The sequence below is a fragment of the Megalobrama amblycephala genome, linkage group LG10, assembly GCF_018812025.1.
Source record: "Megalobrama amblycephala isolate DHTTF-2021 linkage group LG10, ASM1881202v1, whole genome shotgun sequence".
Classification (NCBI taxonomy): Eukaryota; Metazoa; Chordata; class Actinopteri; order Cypriniformes; family Xenocyprididae; genus Megalobrama; species Megalobrama amblycephala.
Genome location: NC_063053.1, coordinates 24,000,272 through 24,023,239, shown reverse-complemented (window position 1 = coordinate 24,023,239; position 22,968 = coordinate 24,000,272). Strand labels below are relative to the sequence as shown.

At 37.6% G+C, this 22,968-nt stretch overlaps 1 protein-coding gene across 2 annotated transcripts; it reads left to right on the top strand.

The window, feature by feature from the left end:
* The first annotated feature begins 1,996 nt into the window (after positions 1 to 1,996).
* Positions 1,997 to 20,891, top strand: actr2b (actin related protein 2b). 2 transcript variants are annotated; one of them, XM_048205508.1, is made up of 10 exons: positions 1,997 to 2,154; positions 5,375 to 5,485; positions 6,152 to 6,166; positions 9,681 to 9,896; positions 12,744 to 12,816; positions 12,950 to 13,086; positions 16,183 to 16,332; positions 18,547 to 18,692; positions 18,958 to 19,090; positions 20,398 to 20,891. In XM_048205508.1, exons 1-10 carry the CDS (start codon positions 2,107 to 2,109, stop codon positions 20,566 to 20,568), a joined length of 1,200 nt encoding a protein of 399 aa, XP_048061465.1. In that variant the 5' UTR covers positions 1,997 to 2,106; the 3' UTR covers positions 20,569 to 20,891. The 2 variants fall into 2 exon arrangements, with proteins under 2 accessions (XP_048061465.1, XP_048061466.1); XM_048205509.1 differs by lacking the exon at positions 6,152 to 6,166.
* The last annotated feature ends 2,077 nt before the right edge of the window (positions 20,892 to 22,968 follow it).

The window sequence follows — 22,968 nt, the reverse complement described above, 5'->3', positions numbered from 1 at the left end:
TCTCTTGTCATTTGTGCCAATTTGAGATAATAAATGTCTACTAATATGTTTTTAAATAATACAATGTGTTTTTTTAACTCTCTAGAGTACTATCTATCTCTAGAGTAGAAGTTATCAATTATTATAACCTAAAGGCAGAATTTATTAATTGCAAGATATAACAGAAAAGGCCGGGTGACAAAAATTATATATATATATATATTGATCTGTAGAAAATTAGTTTACTACAGTTAAAGGGTTAGTTCACCCAAAAATGAAAATAATGTAATTTATTACTTACTTTATTACTTTCAAAACACTGTTTCATGAAGCTTTGGAGCGTTATGAATCAGTGTGTCGATTCATGATTCGGATCGCGTGTCAATCCACCAAACTGCTGAAATCATGTGACTTTGGCGCTCCGAACTGCTGATTCGACACAAAAGATTCATAACGCTCCGAAGCTTAAAGGATTAGTTCACTTTCAAATTAAAATTTCTTGATAATTTACTCACCCCCATGTCATCCAAGATGTTCATGCCTTTCTTCAGTCGAAAAGAAATTAAGGTTTTTGATGAAAACATTCCAGGATTTTTCTCCATATAGTGGACTTCAATGGAGCCCAAATGGATGAAGGTCAAAATGTCAGTTTCATTGCAGCTTCAAAGTGTTCTACACGATCCCAGATGAGGAATAAGAGTCTTATCTAGAGAAACCATCCCTCATTTTCTAAAAAAAAAAAAAAAAAAAAAAAAAAAAAATTATATACATTTTAACCATAACTGCTCATCTTGAAATAGCTCTCTTCTTCTTCTTTGACCCTCCACATGTCAAAGTTTGAACTAATTGTTATATACTTACACTAGCATATTGTATATGACAATTTAGTTCAAACTTTAGTTCAAAGCTAGTTCAAGATGAGCATTTTTTTTTTTAAGAAAATGAGCGATGGTTTCTCTAGATAAGACTCTTATTCCTCGTCTGGGATCGTGCAGAACACTTTGAAGCTGCAGTGAAACTGTAATTTTGACCTTCAACCATTTGGAGTCCATTGAAGTCCACTATAAGGGGAATAATCCTGGAATGTTTTCATCAAAAACCTTAATTTCTTTTCGACTGAAGAGAGATGGACATCTTGGATGACATGGGGGTGAGTAAATTATCAGGAAATTTTAATGAAGCAGTGTTTTGAAATCGGCCATCACTAAATAAGTCGTTATTTTGTTTTTTTTTGGCGCACCAAAAATTTTCTCGTCGCTTTATACTATTAATATTGAACGACTGTACTCTCATGAACCGATTTAATTATGTGTTTAGTACATTAATGGATCTTGAGAGAGGAAATGTCATTGCTGGCTATGCAGGCCTCACTGAGCCATCGGATTTCAACTAAAATATCTTAATTTGTGTTCTGAAGATGAACGAAGGTCTTACGGGTGTGGAACAGCATGAGGGTAAGTAATAACAAAGACTATAGACAAAGTCCCTTTAAGATAGTCTTTGCTATAGAATAATGGGAGAAAGTGTAACGCGCAATATGGCGGAATAAGTCCCGCCTTCAAAATAACAGCCAATCGCCGACTGGTAAAGTCATGGGCACAAGAGACGCGCATTTAGGTCTGTGCATGCGCATTAGCTTGATCCAGCCTAAAAAATAGTTTTTTTTGTCAGGATTCGAGCGTTTGGAAAAAAAAATTATGAGACAGCTGTTGTCAGATTTCATTGGTGATTTCAAATATGAAATTTAATCAAAAGCTTGGCAAACAGCTTTGGAGATTTTCAATTTGATGTTTCCCCATTCAAAGAGATAGGAGCTCCATGGATGCCCATGATGCCCGAGAGGCGTTTCAAAGATGGCCGCCGAGTGAAATGACTTGTCTTAAAGGGACTTTGGTAATAAATGACAGATTTTTGGGCGAACTAACCCTTTAAGGCTATATGAATGACAACTCAACTGTCCAATCGTAGATCTCTAGGAAAGTCTTACTAGCCAATCGGGACGCAGGAGGCGGGGCATTGTTGATCTGCTCGCGCGAGTGTCTGGAACAGGAAGTGAAACCAGCTGCTGCTGAGAAGCACTTTGTTCAGAAACTTCGGCTGCCTCTGACGGCTCCGGGGCTTTGAAAGATGGACAGCCAAGGAAGAAAAGTAGTGGTCTGTGATAACGGAACAGGGGTACGTTCGCAACTCTAACACCTGGCATTTATTTTTGTCTCGTTTAGCTTTTGGCTAACGTTAAATGAGAAGTGAGGCACACAGACCTCTAACAGGAAGTCATGAAAGCTTAGCGCAGCTATTAGGAATGTCTGACAGCTGCATTGACTCGGCCCTCATATTCTTCTCTGCCGAGGACTCGGTGTTATCCGACTGTGAAGTGATTTATGTTCTTAATTTCTTATATTTTAATGACTGCATATCACACAGGCTGCATTAGCTGCTAGTTGCACAGTTGCTGTGAAATGTGACGTGATTTAGGTATATTTTCCTGATATATATCGCTATATGATAAGAAACACAGTGGCACACATATAATCATTTCGTTTGTGGGTCGGTTGCATGACCAAATCCCCGAGGGCTCAATCCTGCAGCGTTATCTCAGCCTGCTAGTTGCTCCAGTCATTGCTATCATAATACATTATTGAGATTAATTTTGCGTTACTATGGCTACAGTTAATCTATGCTGTTCCCATCCACTATGATGCTGCCTGTTATGGGTCATCCACTTGCTTTGATAACGTTTTGCATATTGCAAGCAGCGGGTGATGTTACTTCCTCTCGCACCTTTAGATTTAGTTTCTGTGGATAAATCGAGCTTCACTAATGTTAGGGAAGATCTGTGTTGGTAGATCATAAAATTAAGACATTATAATAGAATTGATGCCTGATATATCATTTTTCTGGGAATTTGGAGGCGTGGTCATCTATCCTGGCGGCAGAATGCACAAGGTGAAATGTGACTGCACCTAATGTGATGAGCGAATGTTTTAGTCGTGTATTTTCAAGTAAATACTAGAAGTGGTTGGCTCAGGATGGCCTATGAAACAGAGAGCCATGAGTCAGAAGGAAGTGATGTCATCTGTTAAAACCACAGCATGCACAGAATAAGCAATGTTGGTTGACCAATAAATGAGCCTGAAAGCCTTCAGACCTTTTTTGGAAGAGTGTTAATATGATAAACAAGTTTTATGCAAACATTTGTTGGTGATGATGATTCAGAGAGCGGATACTATCAGGAAAGGATGGTATCTGCTCCAAACAATCAAAAGCTATTGTTAATATTTTGGTCTTGCTGTCGGGAGCTTTGGGTGGAAAAGTACTGACAAACATCTTGAAGGGTTAGTTCATCCCAAAATGAAAATTCTGTCATTATTTACTTATCCTCATGTCGTTTCAAACCCGTAGGACTTTGATTCATCTTCAGAACACAAATGAAGATCTTTTTGATGACAGAATGCTGTCAGATTTCAACTGCTGCCATTGCAACTGACACTTCACATAAAGAGATCGTAAAACTAATCCATATGAATTGAGCGGTTTAGTCCAAATTTTCTGAAGAGACTCAATCGCTTTTTATGATGAACAGATTTCATTTAGACATTTATTCACATATGACACATCTATAAAAATGTACAGATCATCAAATACTGTATTAACTGTAGAGCGCAGCAGGAGTTAGTACTAAAACCTGAAAATGAGGTGGCATTTTTGTACTTCCTTTTCCATTTATCATGAGTTTTTTTAATGGGTTTTTGGTTTGTGATGAACACAAACTCAAGATATTTTCACATTTTACTCTGAAACAAAACACATCCCACACATTTTTGTTTTTTTAGACTTTTATGTGTCTTGAGAAAGGCGGTTGCTAACAAGTGGTTAAATGAGACTACAGAAGATGTCAGGACATTAAACGTAATCACATCAAATATGAAAGCTCGTCTACTTACAAGTCCATTTCACCGCCTCGCTCTGTTTGTTTTTGCTCGCACTCTTGTAAAGTACTCTAACTCAAACTTTCCAACTTCTAGATTTGAAATGAATATTTAAAGAGTTGTCAGATACACCGGCGGTACGTTGAAGTGATGTGCCTGTAGTGTAGTTCTTTATAGCTTTAGCTTTTTAATTCTGCCAATTGCATTTAGATTTTAAAATTCATAAAAGTTGTGAAGATTATCATGATGAACAAAACATGAAGAATCAGATTTGTGTTGGTCACAGAGCTTAATTTCTTCAAAAGTTCAAAACCCAATGGAAAAATCCTATTGGGTCATTCCGTGTCAAATCAACCAAATTTCAGAAACTTCCCCAGCTCAAATTTTTGATATTTTTTTATATTTTTTTCCTGAAGAAAGACAAACATAAATGAAGAATAAAGCCAAAATATTAAATGTCACAGATGTATATTTACAGAGTAATCCACTATTTTGTAGAGGGGGGTCAATATGACAATTTTCACCTGAGATTTGGAGCCAATTTACAGTGGTGTAAAATGACTTTAGAAAGACGGCAACATAATTTTATTTTTACACAGAGATTGGTAGGTCTATTAGTAAAATATGATGATGTTAAAATTTTTTGTTGCATTATACGCCAATGGTGAAAGTTCAAAAATGGGAAAAAGCACTTAGTGTTTTTTGTCTGAAGTTTTACACAAATACATAAATGAAGAAGAAAGCATGTCTGTAACTCTAGAGTTACAGACATGCTTTCTTCTTCATTTATGTGTTTGTTTCACGAGGAAAAAATTTATCAAAATCAAAGATTTTGTCAGAAAACGTCTGGTTTATTTGTCACGGAATGACCCTATTGGGTTTTTGTTGAGGAAACCAGTGTGATGAACTTCCTGATTGGCCTACAAAAGTATGTCATCGTCTATTGTAGTATTTCATAAAACATATGTTAGTTATAGCATTCTAAAAGTCATTAAAACCTGTAAATATCAGGTAGTTTTACAATTGTGATTTCCAGGCCTTTGGTCATTGGAAATGTAGGAAAAATTATATACAAATAAATATTTTTTTTCTGATTATGCGCGTCTGTGGACCATTTCATGACCTAGAAATTGCTATTTTTGAGTGCAGTCTCTGTGAAATTGATACTTTCATCCGGTAATCACAAAAACTTTATTGGTCAAATAATGTGGTGACCATGGTAATAATATTTTTATTGCATTTAATATATAACCTCTGCACCCGTGGTCCATAATGATCAATCATCAAGATGTGTTAAAAGCATCAAAAATTCAGTTATACTGTGCTATTTTGTTGTCTCTTCTATGTAAACAAGTAGAGGATGAACACAGTATTCTTCATTAACCCTCTCTCTCTCTCTCTCTCTCTCTCTCTCTCTCTCTCTCTCTCTCTCTCTCTCTCTCTCTCTCTCTCTCTCAATCTTTTAGTTTGTCAAGTGTGGCTATGCTGGATCCAACTTCCCAGAGCACATCTTCCCAGCATTGGTGGGCAGGCCCATCATCCGATCCACTGCTAAAGTGGGCAACATTGAGATTAAGGTGAGATCCACACTCACACTACGTTCTGCCTGGTCAGATGATCAATTTGGAGTTTGTTAGAGAATTGAAGGATTCTCAAAAGTAATGTTCAAAACTTGTCTAGCTTATGCCGCGTTCCAGGCAACCCGTAACCTGTGTTTTTCCAACCTTCTACCCGTGAAAGTGCACTGGAACGGCAGTCAAACCCGTGACTTCCCACCCGTGAACTCGTACTAGATCAACGTACTCCCAGTTACGGGTTCTGACGTCACATAGCCCGCGAAACAACAATGGCAGCCCCTACGGATGCGGTGTTTATGCAAGTGCACGGTAAAATAACGTAAAATAAAAGGTATAACAGCTTCTCTTGCCTTATGCGCCGTTTTCCTCCTCTGTTTCCCTCAAATAAGCAAGGAGTAAGCACCTTTGGCGATAGAAATAATTTTTAATGAGCATAAGCCCCGTACGGTCCGCCATGCTGGTTTGTTTACACTTTTACGCAGTTTGGCGTGACTTGCCTGGAACACTAGAAAGTCGTGAGTCGTGATTTTAAGTCGTGACTTACGGGCTCAAAAACCTGCCTGGAACGCAGCATTAGTTGTTTTAAAGAAAGCCTTCATTCTCTCCTGTTTGACCTTCTTTTTATATTTACACTCCTTCCTTCTCGTTCTTCACATGGTGAAGTAGAATAACAAAAAAATGGTAAGTGCAGCCTGACGTGTGCTCTCATTAACACTTATCGCCTGCTGAGGAGAGTGTGTTGCACCGTGCAGTATTTCAGTGGTGTTTCCGATTACTGATCTTTGACTTCTATTTATTCTTGATTTATTTTGAAGAGTTTGTCGTTCCATATAACCAGGGCTGGGTGATATATAAGAGTATATCTCTTTTTACAATATTTAGTATAGTTCTATAACTAGTCCTATTTCTTGCATATGCTTTGATATGGCTTAAAAGGATGATTTATTTTATTTTTTTCAACCAAAGACCTATTTCAGCAACTGAATTCAAAATGTTTAATGCAAGAAGTAAAGTGCGGTAGAAATGTAGTTAAATGATAATCAAGGCATGCTTTCCACTAAATTAACACAACCATATTTATTTATTTGTTTGTTTTCACCATACAGTATGATGATAACATGGTGGTCATATATATTTCCTTAAACATATTTTTATAAAAGCATTTTAATATTTGTAAAACGCCACAGGAGGTAGTTCAAACCATTAGTTCAGCAGTGATCAGAGAGTGGGCCGTTTTAAAGGTCCCGTTTTTCGTGGTTTTTTTGAAGCTTTGATTGTGTTTATAGTGTGCAATATAACATGTGTTCATGTTTCGCGTGTAAAAAAACACAGTATTTTTCACATAATTTACTTATCTGTATACCGCTGTTTCCACTGTCATAAAAACGGGCTGATGACTTCCTTGTTCTATGAAGTCCCTCCTTCAGAAATACGTAACGAGTTCTGATTGTGCCAGCGGTTCCTGTGTTGTGATTCGACAGCTCTGAGCGCACCGTGCCCGGAAAAGTCACGCCTCTTACCATAACGTGGAGATGCATGCGCTCAGTGTTATCCGGTTGTTAAGTCTGACGTCACGCGGCAGCGCTTCCGGGTCCTAACGCTCTATCTCATACCAGAAGAAAACAACAAATGATGCTAATATACATACACGATGTGGTGTAATACTACAAAAAAATATATAATCATAACCTTTATCTCCACACCAAAATTCCAGATGGCCAGACAATGATTCATCTTTTATAAATCGTTAAAATATTAATATCTGTGACGCTGTGAGCATGGAGACCGTTGTGTACACTGTAAGTATTTAAAATGTTTAACTTTTTTTAAATGATTGATGTTTAAAATGAATAAATAGCACTCATAAACGGCCGTCGATGGCATTCTCAAGTGAAACGAGTCGAGGCTTGGACCCGGAAACGGCGTTCCTTACGTCACGACTTAACAAGCGGATTGTAAACTTGTCTTTAATTTTACCCTATCAATTTGAGCCGGAATCAGACCCGGTGATTGGACTGCGGGATGAAAATAACAGCGTTTCGACGACATGGCGACAAACACACTCTACAAACGCAACTCTTGTGTATTCCTGTGGGCGGAGGTTAGTCAAAAAACTGTTTTAGTGACGTCATTAAAGAAGGAAGTAGAGGGATGTAGTCCAAACTGGCCGTTCGATGTAGGCGACTTCTGTTAAATAAAATATCTCGCTTGGCATTGAACTTTGAGCTTTAAAATTTTACAGATTTTATTTATACTCTAACAACAACATTACACACTAACTAAAGTTTGAAACATGGGATCACGAAGAACGGGACCTTTAAGGGCTGTCTCAATCACAACATCCTTCTAGTGCACTGAACGTTCACTCCCTAAAAAGTCCCACAATGCAGAGTGAAAATCCGGGAGCATCAATGCTCACTATGTTCCCTTAACGGAAGTTCACGTGAGCCAACTCAGTTCAATATCAGTTCTGCTGTTGTTCATTAATATCAGTGACGCTGACAATAAGCTTGTTGTCATGTCATCATCAGTGTTTCAGTGTGTAGTGAATTTGTGTACACAATATACTGATTCAAGAGCTAAGGAGCTGATTGAGATGCACCGCCGATTCTGTCAGATCGCGTCTTTGATAATGCACACTTCATGATTGTCACTCGCGTGAACGAGCACCAATTTGCCTCCAATTCTGGCATTTGTTGGTGATTTCGTAAAATCTGTCGACGAGTGAAAATCATGGCTAAAATCGTGCAGTGTGACTTCAAAAAAATCAAACAAATCAACTTGAATCCAGTTTATTTTACTAAAGTTTATATCATTGCAAAATATATTGTGCATATTCAATATATCGCCCAGCCCTACTTCTAATCTTAGTTTTAGTTTTTGTTGCGTTTGTGTATTGTTTTATCTAAATTGCCACAGCGCATTGCTCAAGTACAGTGCTCTAACGATGCACTTTGTCTTCTGTTTCAAAGCTGCAAATGTCTTTCACAGAACTTGGCAACTATTCAGATCCCCATCAGACATTATAGCTTAATTTCCTCCTCCGGTCCGAAATAGATTTAGCAGAAGTTGGCCTCAAGATGGAGGGAAATGTTGATGTCTCTGCACTTTGTGTAGCTGCCCGTCGTCCTGTCTTGTCTGTTCAATGTCCTCTGGCATCTAGAATAGAATAAGGAACTAGAAGAAAACCAATAAGCTCTAAATAGATTCTGATGTGTCAAAAAGATACTTTGGGAGCAGTGTTCACAAGATATTGTTTCACACGCAGAGCTCTTTTTAAAACGCTTCTAAACTCTTCTAGACAACCCTGAATATGAAGGTGTGCTGTACCCAGGAAGTTAGTCAGACAGATGAAATTTAAGGACAGCGGGGTTCCATTGAAAACACATGGCACTACCAGACACATCCTGTACCGGTGCCAAAGAACACACTGTACTCGTGCACGCCGTGATAATCCATAAAATTAACATTCAGTGATTCAGTCAGCATTCATGTTTTCTCAGGCAAGCATCTCTGTTATATTATATATAATATATATTATATATATAATAAAAAATAAATAAATAAAATAAAATATCTCACACACACACACACACACACACACAGTGCCCTTCGAAAATATTGGAACAGTAAAGACAAAATTGCTCTGTTAGCTGTGGTGTCAAGACATCTATAAATATGATTAAAAGATTAATATGAGGCAGAAGTACAGAATGTCACAAGTTATTATTGGCTGTTTCAACACAAAATGTTTTACCAACTAAGAAGAACAGCACTTTTAGAGTTTCATCCCTCTGCCTAATGTGAGCATAAGTATTGGGACGGTTTATAAAAGGGTCATCAGTGAAAATTACTAACATGTTGTTGTGCATGGAGATCTGCTGTTCTGTGCATGTTGGTTCTAGTGAACGAGTGCAGCATCTGTCCATATGCCTATCTCATCTCAGCGGTCATGTTTACTGTGCTTGAGCTCTCCATGTGCCGTAATGGAGGCGTCCTCATGACTCATAACCTAACTCTGCATCAGCGGATCAGCTGTGGGACAAGAGAGTCCCGGTGTCATGCATCTGTTGTGGAAATGCTGAGCTGCCAGATCGAAGTGTTTTTGACAGATACTATACCACTGACCTCTGGTTTTGTACTCATAGCTATGAGTCCAGATGGTTTTTCTAATCTTTGACTTATTATTCCTCAGGATCTGATGGTGGGAGATGAAGCGAGTGAACTGCGCTCAATGCTGGAGGTGAACTATCCAATGGAGAACGGCATTGTCAGGAACTGGGATGATATGAAGCACTTATGGGATTACACCTTCGGCCCAGAGAAGCTCAATATTAACTCGCGCAACTGCAAGATCCTCCTCACAGAACCTCCCATGAACCCGACCAAAAACCGTGAGAAGATCATAGAGGTGTGTAGTGAGACCATTCGTCTGAATTTTTCCAAGTCACATTTCACCCTATAATCCAAAGAAAAGAACTAAGAAGTGATTATTTCCATTAAGACAAATGAAGCCTACCCACTCCCCAAATTACTTTTAGGGCCCTATCATACACCCAGTAATTGTGTATGATAACACAAGTGTTTTTTTTCTAGTTTCAGCCCGACGCAGTTATCATTTTCACGTCCTGTGCCACGTTGTTTAAATAGCAAATGCACTCGCGCGTTAGTAATATGTGCCTATAGGTGGGTGCACAACACGTGTACACTCTGCTTGTTACACACACAGGGATGCGCAGCAGCACACAAACATGCCATATTTTAAAAATAAAAGGATTATATCGCTTTAAATTCGTGCACGAGCAGATCTGTTTCCTCTCCGGAGAAGCGTTCAGTCTTTCCGCTGGCAAATTCCGCCAAGTAAATAGCGAATCCGCCATGGTGCAAGTGCACCTGGCTTTTAAAGGGCATGACACTCTGATTGGTTTATTGCACATTATGCCCAATACACACCCATTACTCATTAAAGGGTTAGTTCACCCAAAAATGAAACTTCTGTCATTTATTACTTATCCTCATGCCATTCCACACCCGTAAAACCTTTGTTAATCTTCGGAACACAAATAAAGATATTTTAGTTGAAATCTGATGGCTCCGTGAGGCCTTCATAGGGAGCAATGACACTTCCTCTCTCAAGATCCATAAAGGTACTAAAAACATATTTAAATCGGTTCATGTGAGTACAGTGGTTCAATATTAGTATTATAAAGCGACGAGAATATTTTTGGTGCGCCAAAAAAAAACTAAATAACGACTTATTTAGTGATGGCCGATTTCAAAGCACTGCTTCAGGAAGCATCGGAGCACAGATGAATCAGTGTGTGGAATCTGCTATCCGGAGTGCCAAAGTCACGTGATTTCAGCCGTTGGCAGTTTGACACGCGATCTGAATCATGATTCGATACACTGATTCATTTTTGAAATTGGCCATCACTAAATAAATCGTTATTTTGTTTTTTTTGGCGCACCAAAAATATTCTCGTCGCTTTATACTATTAATATTGAACCGCTGTACTCACATGAACCGATTTAAATATGTTTTTAGTACCTTTATGGATCTTGAGAGAGGAAGTGTCATTGCTCCCTAAGAAGGCCTCACGGAGCCATCGGATTTCAACTAAAATATCTTAATTTGTGTTCCGAAGATTAACGAAGGTCTTACGGGTGTGGAACGACATGAGGGTAAGTAATAAATGACATTATTTTCATTTTTGGGTGAACTAACCCTTTAAGAGACTAGGTACTGCCCTTTTTGACCATGAGTCAACCATTTTTTCCCGTCGTTAAACTAGCAGAAGTGGATTCCGACATGCCCTAAGTGCACCTGCGCCATGTACTTCAGACCATAAATTACATTTTAAAATATTTTCAAATAGTAAACAGTTATTTTAAACTGTAATAGTATTTCACAATATTACTGTTTTTACTGTATTTTTTAACAAATAAATGGAGACTTGGTAAGCAGATAAGACTTTATTTGAAAACATTGAAACAATCCTCCTGACCCTAAACTTTTTTAAAGTTTTTATATCACATCAGACATGGTGTGAAAAAACCTTTTGTCTATTTTCTCCCCAACATTTCAAATACAAGTTCTCTCATGACTTTTTAATAGGCATTGTTTAATCATATAATTTCTAAATAGTGGGTAGATGTTTTTCTTTAATGCTGAAGTGCTGGTTTTTTGGAGACTTGTACCAGCACAGTCAGTTCATCAGCACATATAATTAGCTGCAGCTGTCGGCCCATCCCAGCGCCCATCATTAGAGCGGCGGGTGATGCTCAGAGTTATGCCTCTCTGTGCTTTTACAGAACCATTCACCCCCTCCATCAGCAGCTGAAAACTGATTTTTTTTACCTAAATGACAATCTTTGTTAAAACTATACAGTATATAAAATGGGTTGGTGGTGATGGATGATCCAGAGGACGCTCTGACCAATAAGAGGACAGATTTACTCACATGTGACTTGCATAAACACATTTTTGGTATGCTTTTAAATGTTGCCTTGTGAAAGTGAATGGAACCAAGAAGAAAATACTACACTGTAACAAATGAAGTTCCTGTTTCGGAACAAAGCAAGCGATCTGCAGGTCCGAAAATGCCCTAAAATACTAAAAAAACAAAACAAAACAAAAAGAATAAGAAAATAATAATATAAGAAGGACATTTCATTTGTAAAGAGCAAGCACAGGCATTTTTACCTTGAATGTGCCAGGCTTCCGGTGTCAGTTGCTTTCAATTTTAGCTGTAAAAAAATAGTCTGTTATGTTATGTTATATTATATCATATTATTCATATTTTGTTACATCATATTATTTTTTTATTTATTATCATTATCATAAATGCACTGGTTTGTAGCACAAATAGTTTTATGGTGTACTATACTTTATTACTAGTTATTTACCTCTAATGACTATATGTATAAGTTCTCATACAGTCACAGGAAATAGCTAACTTCTGCGTTGAGAAATAAGGTGGATAAATCTGAATGTTTGATGAAATTGTAAAATAGCTGAGATAATTTTTACATTTAATTCATATATTATTGTACCAAGTTGCAATGTTGCTTGGAAACCATTACCACAACCTACAATCACACCATACCTACTCCAGATGTGAGCAGCAGAACTTCTGAGAAATTAATTTACTAGGCTAATATGGTCTAGTGTTATAGTTGTAGTGTTTTAGAAAATTTGTATTTTTTTTTTTTTTCTTTTCAAAGTTAATTTGTCTTTGTTTGTCCCACTGCACTTTAGGTCATGTTTGAGACATACCAGTTTGCAGGTGTTTATATCGCCATTCAGGCTGTGCTAACACTTTATGCTCAAGGTTAGTTACCCTATGCTGTGTTTTAACCTTGTACATAACATTATTGCTCAAAATGTTGAATTAGCAAACGTTTTATCAGTGCGTCACTTATTTTGGACATTCTATAAATACTTGTCTGTTGTGCTACACCCAGGCCTTTTGACAGGGGTGGTGGTGGATTCGGGCGATGGCGTAACCCACATTTGTCCCGTGTACGAGGGCTTCTCTCTGCCCCATCTTACGAGGAGACTGGACATTGCGGGACGAGACATAACACGCTATCTCATTAAGGTATGGAATATTTCACTTTACGTGCACCTTGGTTAAAATAATGTCAAGTATCTAATTTCACTTCCTCGTTTAACACATAAGAGCTTAGATGTCCCACGATGCCCTAATAACATGTTAAAGCAGCTACCTTTTTTGTTATTCATTCTTAGGGGCCATTCAAACAGGGCATGTTTTTGTGTTTAAAATTGCGAGACGTAGGGTAGTGGAATGAAATTTGAGCAAGGTATAGAGAACTCATTTAACTTATTTTTAACTTGAGTGCTGCATTTTTAAAAAGCTGTGTCATGCACAAGAAGCAAAATATGCGAGATTCGAGCGCAGTGGTCAAATACGTCTGTCTGTTTTCAATGGAAAAGCAGTGCACTGGAATGGAAAAACACATTCTGTTTGAACAGCCCACACTCTGTACTGTGATTTTAATATAAAAAGCATTTACCGTATTTTTTGTAAAGTCAGTCATGATGGTCAAAATGGATTTTTGCAAGAAAAAATACAGATGTGTCACGTTTTATTAATACATTCAGAAATGTAAAATATCTCTAAATCAAAAGTATAAAAGTATGAAACAAATATAATTTACAGTGGTATTCATTATGAACAACTTTTATTATAAAAACGAAGCCCAAACTAATTTATTTAAAGCAAAACTGAAAGAACCAATGTGTGGGAAATGAATGTAGAAACAAATAAACATATGCTCACATAGGCTTCCTCTTTCATTCGGCATGAATCCAAATGTGTGCTCTTTGTGCATGTTTTGCATGCTTGATGTTAATTGCATTATATAAGTCACTTTGGATCAGAGCTTAAACATGGGGAAAGAAAAAAAATCAATCCGTTCTCTCCGTGCAGAATCAGTATTTTACATTACATTTTTCTACATTACCAATTTTTTTTTCTTTTTTTTTTTTTAAGACTTTAAAGGTGCTCTATGTAAGTTTTTGTCGGAATTTCTGTTTTTGTTTTGGTCTGTGCAAGACCACACGTTGCCAATTTACCCAATAGTATTTCACCACCCCGGGTTGCCAGTTGGCGGAAAACGCATGTAGGGAATTGCAGCCATGGAAGCCAGCAAACAAACTAGGTCAGAGACCGCAGATTCTACCCGACCTAAAAAGCCTCAGCATCCATCTAAAATTCTCTATGAATGGGAGCTTATTAAAACGCGATATCAGTTCATCATAAATCAATAAATCAACTAATTATCTTAAAGTGTGTAAGTCTCCTCGCCTTCCAATGTCAATAGAACTCGCTCGCGTTGCGTGTCTTCAAACTGGCAACCCGCGAGAGCGTCGAGTCTGAGGAGGGGGCGGGGCAAACAATATTTTGAATTTGGACTGCAGTACCCATTTCAACCACTACCTTTCATTCTTACATAGAGCACCTTTAAACAACAGCTTGAATAGAACTTTATACTATAAAGAGTTTGCGACTAAGCCTTATAACTCCAGTGGATCCTCAAACTGTCAGCAAAACCTCATATAGAAGCTCCACCTGCCTCAAGCGTGAATGCACACATTTTGGAGACAGTATCTGCTTCATTGCAGTGCAAGAGTAAATAAAGAACTGGTTGTTTGAATAAGTACATTTTCTTTACTCCGATGTAAAGACTGATATTTTATACATTTGAGGAGCAGAGAAGAGAGTCTTAGTCTGGTATTGCTGTCTAGTCATAGCCAATATAGCCTATGCATAGCATTTCATCTTTTATAACAAAAGATTTTGGTCAAATATATTAAACCACATATAGCTACAATGCACTTTGTTAGCTGTAAGTTAATGAAAATGCACTTACTGCCTCAGATGCGGCCGTTCTAATGACTGACAGAACATAAACTCCATTTGATCTTGATTTTGGTCAAATGTTAATATTATAATGATACAAGCAAGTGTCTAACCATACATAAAGCCACAATACTAACTTTGACAACATGGTGTTTAATTATAAAAAAAAAAAAAAAAAAAAAAAAAAATTCTTGAATAGTAGCAGTTCTACACTAACCTGCAATTTTCGCTACTTTCAAAACACACACCACGCTGGATATCATGTCATTCTTTTTCACTTAAATGTAATGCGTTACCGATTGGTGACATATCCTCGGAAAAACCCGAGATCTAAAAATGCCAGCGCATTGCCATGGCATCTTACCTATGATGACTTGACAACTGAGCACAGGTATTTCTCCAATGTTGGATGCATCAATGTCACATTTGCATTGGCCGTAGTATTTGAATTCATGATTGGTTGACTGCTCAATTAAAGGGTTAGTTCACCCAAAAAAGAAATTTCTGTCATTAATTACTCACCCTCATGTCTTTCCAAACCCGTAAGACCTTCGTTCATCTTCAGAACACAAATTAAGATATTTTTTATGAAATCACACGCATGCGCCATGCTACTCACGTGGGCAGTGTCGGCCAATAATAAGAAGGCGTTCGAACATAAATATGGAAGCGCTGCACTGCGTTCACTATGTCAACTGCTTCTCCTCTCTTCCTGACAGGCAAGAGAAAAAATTGTTGAATAAAGTCATTATTTTTGTTTGTTTTTTGCACACAAAGCGTATTCTCGTCGCTCCATAACATTAAGGTTGAACCACTGTGGTCACATGGACTATTTTAACGATGTCTTTACTACCTTTCTGGGCCTTGAAAGTGGTAATAATGTTGCATCTATCGGAGGCCAGAAAGCTCTCGGATTTCATCAAAAATATCTTAATTTGTGTCCCGAAGCAGATTGAAGGTCTTACGGGTTTGGAACGACATGAGAGTGAGTAATTAATGACAGAATTTTCATGTTAGGGTGAGCAAACACTTTGAAATATCAAAAAGAAAGATAAAATTACGGAATTGAACAGTTAAAGGTAATTTCAAATAAGTGTTTATGTTCAGAAAGATTCAACTTGATTTTTTTTTTTTTTTTTTTTCCTTTTAAAATTTATTTCATTTCCATTTTTTTCTTTTTGTTTCTTGAACCGGTTCAGAGCTCTGCTTTGGAATATATAAGTTGCAACACTCATCAGATGATAAGAAAGAAAAAACAACTTATATTCCGACTTATGTATGTTTGATTTTTTTTTTTTTGCCATCACACAGTTGCTCTTGCTGCGAGGTTACGCCTTCAACCATTCGGCAGACTTCGAGACGGTACGCATGATGAAGGAGAAGCTCTGCTACGTGGGATACAACATCGAGCAAGAACAGAAGCTCGCCCTGGAGACCACCGTATTGGTGGAGTCCTACACGGTCAGTTTTATGTGACTCTGGGAAGAATTTCATGAACCGTTTTAAAGCAAGGTTGCATTCTAAAAAGGTGTTAACAGCCTGCCGGGTGAAAGTATCCTTCTTGCTGAGATGTTCGAAAGTTACAGTTCAAATGTTACAGTTTGTGAGGCAGAAGTTTTTCTGGCTGGAGGTTTTAGTATGTGGTTTCACAGATTTCCCACTGGGACGCTTAAGTGTTCTGCGTTTCCATGGTAATAAGCTCTTTGGATTGGATTTAGCAGCAGGGAAATTCTTCAGTCTACACTTTGACATCCTGTCTGTGAGACGCAACACACTGCTGGATTCTGATTGGGTGCTGGATGTGAAATTAAGCAGAGTGGCCTCAAGGGGGCAACGGTTGCTGTCAAGTTGGTCAAGAGTTTTGCTTGTCACATAAGCTGGGCAAAGTTCCTTCTTTTCTTTGAGTTTGTAGGTATGGGTGTGATATTTTTCTTTTGATTTAATTTCTGAACTTCTTCTTTTAGAGGGCATTTAAAAAAAAAAAGGAGAGAATCAAAAGAACGAGTTTTGAAACAAGGAAGGCTGTGTGGTGTTGAAGTTGCTTAACCAGCATGTAACATCATTTCCTGCGTGGCCACAATCCTTCCCCAGCTGGGAAGCTCTGCATTTCCGACCTCTGGACAGTCCTCAATGGGCTCTTTATATACTCCCACGCACCCTGTCTCCATTTTCTCATTAGTCATCACAGTTAGGCTCGGCTGTGGGTTACCCTTCAGACCTGAGACTTTGCTCAGTCTAACAGGAACATCGCATGATCAAGATAAATTTGAAGTAGTGAGGCGTGTGATAAGAAAGTAGCTGAATGTTGACATGAGGAGTGGTTATATACCTCAGTATTTATCATCCAGGTTACTTATCATAAATCATAAATACTTTCTGTCCTGTTGCCACTGGAGACAGTTTAATAAGGCAAGTCACAAATCATACATACATATACATTGCCGTTTAAAAGGCTCTGTCTGTAAGCTAAAAAAAATTAAAGGCACAATATGTAAGATTTTTTCAATTAAAATATCCAAAAACAACCACTAGAACATGTTATATATTTTGTTGACTTGTGTACTTGCATTATCCAAAATGTTTCCAAGAATGTTTAAATGTAGAGAAATAAGCAATTTTAACCAGGACATGGACCGTGTCTGTTCATCGCCTATCAATGACATCATACCCGCGTTACCCTCAATTTCCGGTTTTTCATTTGTAGAAACCATGGAAACACCAAAGACGCTTTAATATATTGTGTTTTATCAGACAGGTGGCCAACTGTTTGGATGCATTCATCTACACAACTAATCATTGTTATATAGCAACACTTTCAGTCTTATTGTTTGAATCTTGTTTTCTTTATTTACTGCGAGTACCATGTTTTACCATGACTAATATCAATCTAGCTTACTGCAGTGTGCAACAAGTGTCTCATAGTAGCATTATAACAACTTTAAACACACAAATGTATCTAATATGATAAAACAGCGCTGCGTTACCCCACATACGCATGACTGTAAAAAGCAGAAGCGGTTGTCTGTGGCATAATAAATACTCCACTGCTCTCGAGCCATGTGTCGCACTCGTCTCTCAATGGGGGCCTCGTTCATCTCCAACGGCTTTCAGCCACACCCTGCTTCATACTACAGTAATGTTAATAAATCTTTAATACATTAGCTCATCCATGAATATGATTTCTGCCCGAGTCCCATCCCAATTCTTTTCCTCCGGCTGAAGATGTGAAGTCAACACCACCTATGATTCCATGAAATATCAAGGCATCATCAAGCTACGCCTTTGTTTTGAATAAGCGACTTCTAGAGGCGAAAATGACATATTGTGCCTTTAAAGGTATAATTCACACAAAAATGAAAATTTTACTCACCCTTATGATGTTCCAAACCTGAGTTTCTTTCATCTGTTGAACACAAAAGAAGATATTTTAAAGAATGTTGGTAATCAAAACAATTGACGGTGGCCATTGACTTCCATAGTAGGAAAAAAAATATTATGGAAGTCAATGGGTGCCGTCAGCTGTCTGGTTACCAACATTCTTTAAAATATCTTCTTTTATGTTCAATTCTAATTACATCTTTAGGGAAGTTCTAACATTCTATTTGAATGTTCAATAAAACTCTTTATATTGACTGATTTACAACCCTAAACTGTTTTATATTTTTGTGTCTTCAGCTCCCTGATGGCCGGGTTATTAAGGTGGGAGGAGAGAGATTTGAGGCCCCGGAAGCTCTGTTCCAGCCCCATCTCATTAATGTGGAAGGAGCCGGAGTGGCCGAACTTCTCTTCAACACCATTCAAGCGGCAGACATTGACACCAGGTGAGCTCTAATTCCACACCGCCAGCACTTTGTTGCAGATAGAATCCTCCCTCCAATATACACTAAGTTATGTCTCATTATGTGACACTAAAATAAACAAGCCATTCAATAACATGATAATCTAAAGATGAACTCTTGGTTTTGTCATCCCGTCATTTTGGTAACTTCACCCTTTTTACCCCTCCGGTATCAATGAACCTCACTGTATGTTTTTATCTGCCCATCCTCCCCTCCTTTGCTTCCTTTCTCTCTCTCTCTTCATCAGGGCTGAGTTCTATAAGCACATTGTTCTGTCGGGAGGATCCACCATGTACCCTGGTCTGCCCTCTCGACTAGAGAGGGAACTTAAACAGCTTTATCTAGAGCGGGTACTGAAGGGTGATGTTGACAAGCTGTCGGTAAGTTTGCCCAATCAATGCATGTGTAAATGTGTCAACCATCAAAACATGAGCCAAACAATCCAACAATAGCCCGTTTGCATCTGAGTTTAAACAGCTTTGACAGTTTTAAGTAAGGCTGGAGGATATATCGTGCTCATAATTGAATAGGAAAAAACAAAAATAGCAAAAATATGCAATTTGATGCTGTTGCTGGTATTTCTATGGCCAAAAAGGGAGATGAAATTCTAATAGCTTGTAATATAAATCAGTGTGATATTTATAAGTCCAGCAGACTGCTTGTATATAAATATCTGTTTTCACTCTATATCTTCCAATAATGTCTTTGTAAGATGAAATTTTAATGCTTAGTTTTATTAGTGAAAGTGAAAGTGACACATGAAGGCCAAGTATGGTAACCCATACTCGAAACTTGTCCTCTGCACTTAACGCATCCAAGTTAGTGCACACACATTAGGAGTACTGAGTTAGATGCCTTTCTCAAGGGCACCTCAGTCATTTCCTGCCGGTATTGAGAATCAAACCTGCAACCTTTGGGCTACCAGTCTGACTCTCCAACCATTAGGCCACGACTTCCCCCTCTTTGCCTCCTTTTTATTATGGGGCAAAACATATAATGCGATGCGATGCAATACAATGACGATTGAGAGATGAACAAATAAACGTTCCTCAAAAGCCTGAAATTTGCATATCAAATAAGAACCAGAAGACTTTATAGGGTTAAGCTGGGATAGAAGAAAGTATTTTAACTTTTTAAAAACACACAGATGTGTCGTAATGCCTCCTGTGCACCAGCAGGTGGGGCTGCATCACCTGCTCCTGTGCCGGTAAACAGTTCAGTTATATGCAGACTGCCCAGCTAAGCTCCATCTCATTTAAAACCTGGCCATTGGCCTGGAAAAGCATTTTGGGGAGCCTCAGTGTGGGCCGCATGTCAGGCCGCTATATATAGATGATCAATTTCAGATGGCATGCCTGATACGGTCGAGTGACGTGTCTGTCTGCCTATCTCCAAACTGTGTTCAGGGCAAATTAAAAAGCAATCGACTTTACATGAAGGCCTCCATGAGACCCTTTCAGCCACCTGTTTATAGTCTGAGAGCGGATGAACACAGAACGGCTCCACATACACTGTACACCTCGTTATTCTCCCATTTGGGTTTGCCGCTCGATTCCCAAACGGACAGTGTGCTTTTTATATGTATTAAAGAGATCCATTCAAACTGTTTTCTGGTATGTGGGTCAGTGTCCATGCTATTCCACTCCTCTGAAATTCTCGTCACGCTGTCTATTTAATACCCCCATAGAAATTCAAGATCCGAATCGAGGACCCTCCCCGCCGCAAGCACATGGTGTTTCTGGGTGGGGCAGTGCTGGCTGACATCATGAAAGACAAGGACAACTTCTGGCTGACGCGGGAAGAGTATCAGGAAAAGGGCGTACGCGTTCTGGAGAAGCTCGGCGTCACCGTCAGATAAACACGGATGCAGTTCTCGGAAAAAAAACGACCCCTGCGTCTATTTTACATCGCCCATCTCCTTTGTTCAGCCAGTGAATCATGTCATCAGGTGTGGACTTGTGGGTTTGAATTATGAAGGGTACTGGGGAGGTTTTGTATTATGTGTTTTATTTGGTCCTCTGTCACTGCACTGACGTAGAAGTGGCGATTGGGTCATTCCTACTTTGCAGTACATGTTCTTGTCCCCTTCATATAATACATTAATTATATAATAATATTCTATACTACCGTTCTTATGTTTTTGAAAGAAGTCTCTTCTTTCAAAGAGACCAAGGTGGCATTTATTTGATCAAAAATACAGTAAACATTGTACATAAAAAAGGTAATATTGTGAAATATTATTACAATTGAATCTATGCCAATATGTTTTAAAATGTAATTTATTCCTGTGATGCAAAGCTGAATTTTCAGCATCATTACTCCAGTCATCAGTGTCACTTGATCCTTCAGAAATCATTCTAATATGCTGATTTGCAGCTCAAGAAACATTTGAATATTATTATCAACGTTGAAAAAAGTTGTGCTGCTTAATATTTTTGTGGAAACCATAATGCATTTTTTTCAGGATTCTTGAAGAATAGAAAGTGTAAACAGCATTTATTTGAAATTTCAGTTTTTTTGTAACGATTTACTGTCTTTACTGTCACTTTTGGTCAATTTAATGCGTCATTGCTTAAAGTATTAATTTCTTTCAAAACATATAAAAATTAAACATTCGTACTAACCCCAAACATTTAAACAATAGCTTTATTTTTAGAGTTTTAAATGATTTCATCACTTTTTTTAACCTGTACCGGAGTGCTGCACTGCTAACATTAAATATCGTTTCTTTATTTTTTCTGTAATTAAATGTTTTAAACCAAACATGTTTTTTGGGGGGAAATATTATTTAATTATTAAATATATATATATATATATATATATATATATATATATATATATATATATATATATATATATATATATATATATATATATATATATATATATAATTTTTTTTTTTTTTTTTTAGCTTATTTTTCCTGTATCATCAATATCATTCCTGACTGCCGTCCTCCTCCAGGAATTGACGTTATTTTTGGTAGGAAAACAGCAGCACAAGCATCTTTAAGTATTAGCAATGACTTCAGTGATGATTTGTGCTATTAGTTGGTTTGTATTACTCCAAAACATTTAAACTATTTGATAAAATTACAGAAATTATGATATTATCATAATTATGAAAAAAAAAAAAATCATAAAACAATTACTTTGAAGTGTCAGTTCCTCTCTGAGTAGTAATGGCCAACTTTAGCTTTTAATTTCCATCCAATTAGGCAACTTTTCTTGTCATTTGTCTAAATAATGTTATATTTTTAAATGTGATCTTAGCTAGAACATGTTTCTAAAAACTCCTTTACAGAAACAATTGTTTAAATTACAACACAAGCATATTCATTTAAGTGAGCGAGTAGGAGTACTGCATGATAGGAATGACCCAATCAGTGATGAGCAATAGCAATATGTAACATGAAAGCTTACGAATGGTTATGACAGACACCATCATCACTTCTGTATTACTGCAAAGACTAATAAAAGCTGTAATGAATCCTCACCGCACCCTGTTGACGACTGGATGTGTTGTACTGTATGTCAGTCCGGTGACAGAGAGACAAATGTGTTATCATCTGTGTGTAATGTAAAGGCAGAAATAAAATGTATTTTTTTCCAGAGGAAATGGCTGTTCTCTGCCAGTTACAACAACTGAAACTGAGCAACCAAAACTTATTGCGGTAATTTTGATTCCAATGTGGTCATGGAGCTTTAGCCCTGTAGCTGAAGGGAAGCCTTTTTGCTGTTTCTGTCTGTCCATTCTGCCCTGTTTCCCTGTTACTGTGTCGTGTGCTTGTCCAGAATAACAAGAGGGACTCCAGTTACTGCTAAGTGGTTTTTTTTTTAGCGTTTTGAGAGATTGAACTGAGAGTCTGTGCAATTTTTTGCTAATGTATTTATCAGGCAGGCCAGTCTTCTGCTATGTCTGCCTTTAAAAAATTATTTAAGCACACTTCAACATGCGTTCAACGGTTGCAACTGAAGTTTTATGTTGCTTATATATATATATATCAAAAATTTATATATTAAGAAAAGGGTTTTTTATTCTCTTAGCTGTCCATTTGTTCTTTTTTTCACTTGCAGTGCTGTGTCTGGCATAAAGTAAAATAATAATACAAATAATAAAGAAATATTCTGCAATATCAATCAGACAATTGCTTCAATTTATTCCTAAATTGATGATCTGGGATGCTATTTTTAAGAAACTGGGGTTAGAGAATAAATCATATATGGATCATGTTGTTTGAGACGAGACCAATTATTTATG